This window comes from Monodon monoceros, unplaced genomic scaffold, assembly GCF_005190385.1.
Source record: "Monodon monoceros isolate NGI ecotype Baffin Bay Population unplaced genomic scaffold, NGI_Narwhal_1 Super_Scaffold_9, whole genome shotgun sequence".
In the NCBI taxonomy this organism is placed as follows: Eukaryota; Metazoa; Chordata; class Mammalia; order Artiodactyla; family Monodontidae; genus Monodon; species Monodon monoceros.
This window is the reverse complement of record NW_021703786.1, coordinates 41,730,354-41,736,353: the sequence shown is the minus strand read 5'-3', so window position 1 is coordinate 41,736,353 and position 6,000 is coordinate 41,730,354. Positions and strand designations below refer to the sequence as shown.

Below are 6,000 nucleotides of genomic sequence, written 5' to 3'. Positions count from 1 at the left end.
TCCCAGAAATGCAGTGATCCATTTGTTACAAGCTGCTCCTGTATCTCAGTTGTAAAAAACCCAGCTCAGCGATGCTTCTCTTTAGTACTTCTCTTGACAAAGCACACCCTTAAACACTGATCTAGTTACTATAGTGGAGTCACTTACAGAGTTAGAGAAGGAAAGGTTTTCAAGAGAAAACCTAGAGTGGTGAGTGAAAGAATTACTAGCCAAACCTTAACTAAAGTCTGGTTTTTAGACCTGGTTTGGACACAGACTAGCTGTAACTGGTGTACTTCTTTGTCAACTGGAAACCTCAGCACCACTGAGGTGCTGATGTCTATGTGTGATAACAAAGTGTGATAATACTTTGTTATGAAGGCTCTCATGTACATTATTAGATGGCATCTATAATCCACCATGCTTGGGACCCCAGAATATCTCCAGACATCACTTGGAATGAAAAATTGCTTTTCGTTGAGAGCCACTGTCTTAAGTGTTAGTTTTTTCATCTGTACGGTGGAATGTAAGTGGAGAGCAGGTGTTGGTTTAAGGGGAGAAGATGTACTTCGGGTAATCTGCTACATTAATATAAGCTGTTATCGCTTTATGGACACATTTACTCACATATTAAATGTTGGTTATCTTCATGGGTAACAGATTTGGCAGGTCTCATGCAGGATGCAGGTGTTTAGAAGAAACGTATCCTCTTTACAACTGTAAAATCAGAGTTAATTTAGAGACACATCAATGTTTTAAACCCCTGCATAACCAGCTAAAGAAAGGACTCAAGTGCCAAGTGGGGATTTAATCCGCATTACCATTCAGGTTTATTCTAACTTTGAGGATTTTTGAAAATAAGGAAATTAGAGTGGGATTAATACTTCTGGAATAATATCTGTTCTCTAGAAGCTTATTAATCTATAGTTAATAGGACAAAATTAATTTCCCTTAAAATTTCTTAGTTACCGGAAGAATTTATACACTATAGGCGTGGCCTCAAAAGCAAACGATTCAGAATGAAGCCGTAGACCTCTGGTTGTTCTCTAAGAGGGGTGAGCTTGGAGGAAGGATGATTACAATGTTCAAATCAAGAGCACAGCCTATGATCTGATGTAGCCAAATGGACGAAAGAAATCTGAGGCCAAGTCCGTGCACAACAAGAGGAAGTACCACATAAAGGCAGAAATGGAAAATTCCTGTTCTGAGGTAACACTGACCCAAGATCTTTATGCACTTGGCTGGGATCTAAAACCTCTACCACTCTTATGAAATCTTCTTAGAAGTTAGAAGGCTTTCCTGGAATGCTCTGTAGTCATTCATTTTAAAAATCATATGACCAAACAAAAAATCTACATGCAAGAAGAGGTTCTTTGCACTCAATTCTGTTCTTTTATTATTTCTTAACACAACAAGATGAAGGTTGCTGAATTCAGTTGTTAGATGCACTTGTGTCCTTGTGCAGGCCGCCTTCGCAGAAGGTCCGGCACATGCTTACTAGGGAGTCAGAAGCACAAACATGAGTTAAGAGAAAAGACGAAAAGAGTTTAAAATGCGTTTCTTGTTGCTGGTAGTGATGATTCAAGTAGAACAAAAAAACAGGCTGTAGCATCGGGAAATTGAGGGCCTAGAAGGGAAGGCTGTCGGCTGGGAAAGGGGACCTGGATTGGGGGTTTACTTAACCCCCGTGAAAGAGAATTAATAAATCCAGAGATTTAGAGCAATGATAGAATATCTAGAAACTTAAATTGTTTTCCTTCATTTTAATCCCGTGTTAGACTTCTCAAGAAGTATTTACTTCACCCGATGCAGCATCTATGTCAAATGCACAGTGAAACTGCATATTGTAAAACAACTTTAGTTTCTTTTGATTGACAGCACTGGAGAAGAATATTCTTTTAGAATACTGGAGTGTCTGGTCCTTTACATTTTAGCAGATATGGAAAATTTCCATGAGATTGGAGACATTTTCCTCTTGGGTTTAAAACTGTGATAAAAATGTTGCTGACAGACTAATTATGAATGTTTTATATAGTTTGTGCATATGTGCTCTTCTCTAAACCAATTTAGTTCCCATTAATGCTAATCTCGTTAATGCCCACTCAGAGAGGAAAGGAATACTCTTAATAAACTATTGATTTATTTGAGCTATCTAAATGGGGAACAGGCAGAAACAGATGGGAGAAGAGGAAAAATCACCACTTTACCCATATCTGCATTTCTTATTTTCCAAATATTAACGAATATGAGGTTATAACTGGTACAAAGAGGAAATGGGGAAAAATAAAGTGACAAAGTGACAGCCCTCCCTCCACCCATGAAAAATTGGGGCCTTGTAAATGAGATGTTGATTGACCTTTTTTTAGTACTAGCTGCAAGTTTAGAAATAAGATATTACAAAGAGAGGCAGATTTTCTTTGTTAAAAAAGAGGTTTATAAAATGAGATTCATATTTGTAAGCTCTTACTGAAGTGGGTTTTTTTTAAGAAAAAAAGGAAAATACAGTCAAAACAAGAATAGGTAAATTCTTCTCCTACCACACCTTGTACTCCTAGTGTGACTGGCCATCTTGTTCTCCATACAAGGATCCAATAATTTCTCTCAACTTCAACTGAGTCGAGATATCCACGTCTCAGGGTGCTTTAACAACCCAAGATTGGCTCTTAAAAGATGTTGTGTCCAAGACAGAGTGGTTTCCTTGAGTACAACTGTGTAAGGTGTCTTGAGTGCCACAGAGGCTAGCCTAGAACTTAGAAAGCAACAGGAAACTCTCTCTGTTGGTCCCCAAACTAGCTAACCATTTCTAAAGGCTGTCTGTGCCTTTCCCATTCTCACCGGAAAAAGTGGCACAAAATAGGGAACAAGTGGAAGATGAGGTTTTGTTCATAGTCCGCCATCTGGCCTTAGGACACATCACTTAAGCTCCCTGAGACTCAGCTTCCTTATCTGTAAAACGGGGATAATAATCTCCATGTATTATGTTGTTATATCACATCTGAGTATAAGGATCAAGAAAGATACTTGATATTTGAAAGCACTGTGGTAACTGGGAAGTGATGTGCAAACGTACAGAATCACTAACTGGGAAAGGGGTTAAGAAAAAGTGGCACAGGAGAAAAACTAAAGGGAGAAGAACATAAGGGTAGACATCAGTCTTATCCGGGCTTTGTTAAGAAAGGAGAGCGAGCACGAGCTATACCCTCAGGATTTTCTTAAAAGTTTTCATGGCAGCTGATGCTCATACTTCGTCACTGTGCGCATGAAACATGAAGTGGAAATGGAAAACGGAGAGAATTTAGTGAGATGCGTGCAGGTTTCCTTTTTTGTTTCTCCAAATGTTTGTGCGCGCAGTTGTACATGACGGTGAGGGCGGAGGCGAGAACGATCTCGAGAACAATCTCTTTAACAACATTCATGGGAAAAAAATACTGAAATATCAGCAGCACAAATATTCAACTGCCTCTTCTCTACCGATTGGTAAAAAAATATATTATCTTCTGATTTTTTTTTTTTCTTTTTAAATTATAAGGTTATCCGTCCCAGCCGAAGTCGTGGCCCGTCATCTGGTAGAACTTGCGGTTGAAGGGCCGGTAGAAGTCGCGCAGCCGCCGCAGGACCTGGCCGTCGATCTCGGGGTGGGGTCTGCCCTTGGTCTTGCCCAGGCAGTGAGGGCGGCCGCTGCCCTCGGCCTTCTTGAGGCAGGGGAAGCCCTTGGTCTGGTTGAAGTAGAAGTGCTTGTCGGAGATGATGCGCTTGAGGCCCAGGAAGTCCTGCACGCGGCCCAGCTCGCCGGCCGGGTCGCGCACCAGCCGCTCGCCGCTCACGAAGAGCAGCTGGCGGGCGGGGAAGTGGCGCAGCCAGCGCTCCAGGTGCTCGGCGTACAGGCCGATCTGGATGGCGCTCCACGCCCGGTCCACGAGGCCCGCCGTCCGGTTCCTGAAGGCCAGGCTCTCGAAGCTGGGGATGTCGGGCCGCTTGGACAGCGTCTGCGTGTAGTCCGAGACGGCCCTGGTCACCGGGTCCCGCACCACCACCAGGAGCTTGGTGTCCTTGGACATGGCCGAGATGCGCGCGGGCGCCTCGCGCGTCACGAAGTAGCTGGGCGTCTTCTCCATGGTGATCTGCCCCTCCAGGGTCCTCGGCATCAGGTCCCTGCACGGAGCAGAAAGGCACGTTAGGGCCTGAAAACTGAGTTCCTTCCCAGCAGAGGGAGGGTCTTACAGACCCGGAGCCTGAGTTGAGGTACCAACTGCTCCGCTTACTAGATGTGTGACCGTGATCGCGGAGAAGTCGCACAGACGCAAGGCTGTGGACCCCTGGTTCCTCGCGGACGTACTTAATGGGAAATAATAACACTATCGATCTCCTACGGTTGTTGTGATGATTCAACGTATTAATATACCTCAGCAGCTTAGAAAAGTGCCTGCCACAGAATAAGCGCTGTGTAATTTTTATTTTTTATAATTATCAACCCACAAGGCTGTAAGAAAATAACCTTGATCTAATTCTTTAGGTGAATTAGGACAGTGTAATAAACACAATTGTATGACTATGGGATGGTGTTAAGATACCCTGAGCCCTTTCTGTAGTTTTCTAACAAACAAAGCAATTACAGTCAACATGATACCCTTGCATAGTACACAAAATACTTCTCTTTGTAATTCCTGAATTTTCCTGTAACAAACAAGACATGAAATAATCCATCTTTTATCTAATAATTTCAAATGCCATCCTTCCAGTAGTCTGAATATCTTGGTTCCTCTTTCCATTGGCCCAGTTATCACATTATGGTATATTTTCATGTACATCAAAGTAAATTCTGACTCTGTTGTTCAAAACGTTCTAATGATTCTTGTCTGTTTATTCTTCCAGATGAATGTTAGAATCACTTTGTCCTGTGGAAAAAAGAAATCCTGTTGGAGTCTTGATGGAGCGGAGATTGCTACCTAGTTCAAGCATGCGTTCCTGCTGAGAAGTGATGGGTCTTGAAGCCAGTCCAAAACTGTGAGTAGGAGAGATAAAACCTATTTATTCTTCCAAAAGTGTACTGCCATTAAAGCCACTATTTATTATATATATGAAACACATACACACATATATATATATATTCTAATTTTAAGGCACCATCTTGCTAATTCCAAGTTTTATAAGAAATAGACATTGTTCAAGTCAATATTAGATAAATGTATTGGGGAGATTTATTGCAATGACAAAATGTATTTTGTCCTTTGATCCACTGATCCAAACTGATAAGTACCCTAATATTAGATTCACTTTTATTCCTGGAGTAAACCCTATTTGATCATGGTACATTATTCTTTCAATATAGTCCTAGACTTGATTCATCATTATTTTGCTTTGGATTTGTCATCCATATGCATTAATGAGATGTTCCTATAGTTTTTTTTTGATCAATTCTGAGAACATGAATTATTCCACAAATAAAATGAGAAATGTTTCATAGTTTTCTATATCCTAAAGAAGTTTCAATAGCAAAATAATTTTCTATTCCTTCAAAATTTGATGGGTCATCTACAAAGCCACCTAATACTGGTACTTTTGGGGTAGAGGGTAAGAAAGGGATTAGAATCTTCAAGTATCTTTTCAGTTTCTTCTGTGGTTATTGTTTTTGTAATACTCTACCTCATCTTGTGTCAATTTTGGCAATTAATATTTTTCTAAATGAATTATTTTTAAGTTTATCTCAGACATAATATCAACTGGTTCATAAACAATCTGGTGCCCATCTGCATTACACCCGGCACAGATGCCTCAACAGTTGTGGCCATAAGCCACTGGTGCTGTGTTAGTTTAATGACGCAGGTTTTCTCACACTTTTGCCACCTTTGATATTTCAGTCAAGTTATCTTTACTTTTTTTTGGAGGGGGAAATGATAATTAGATATCTCATTTCTGTTGCTTTTTTCTTTGTTGTTTTAAAAATCTGCAATTCCTTTTTCAAAAGAACTTTTAATGTGTGCCCATTTCCCATTTCTTAAAAACGCCTGAAGGTCTGGGTAG

At 40.8% G+C, this 6,000-nt stretch overlaps 1 protein-coding gene across 1 annotated transcript in view; it reads right to left on the bottom strand.

Moving 5' to 3' along the window:
- Positions 1-3,449: 3,449 nt before the first annotated feature.
- The window catches only part of HS3ST3A1 (heparan sulfate-glucosamine 3-sulfotransferase 3A1), an 84,567-nt gene continuing 82,016 nt past the window's right edge, over positions 3,450-6,000 (bottom strand). Inside the window, exon 2 of the mRNA XM_029210735.1 lies at positions 3,450-4,131. Coding sequence (XP_029066568.1) covers positions 3,510-4,131 — 622 coding nt within the window. The 3' untranslated portion in view covers positions 3,450-3,509. The remainder of the gene's footprint in view (positions 4,132-6,000) is intronic.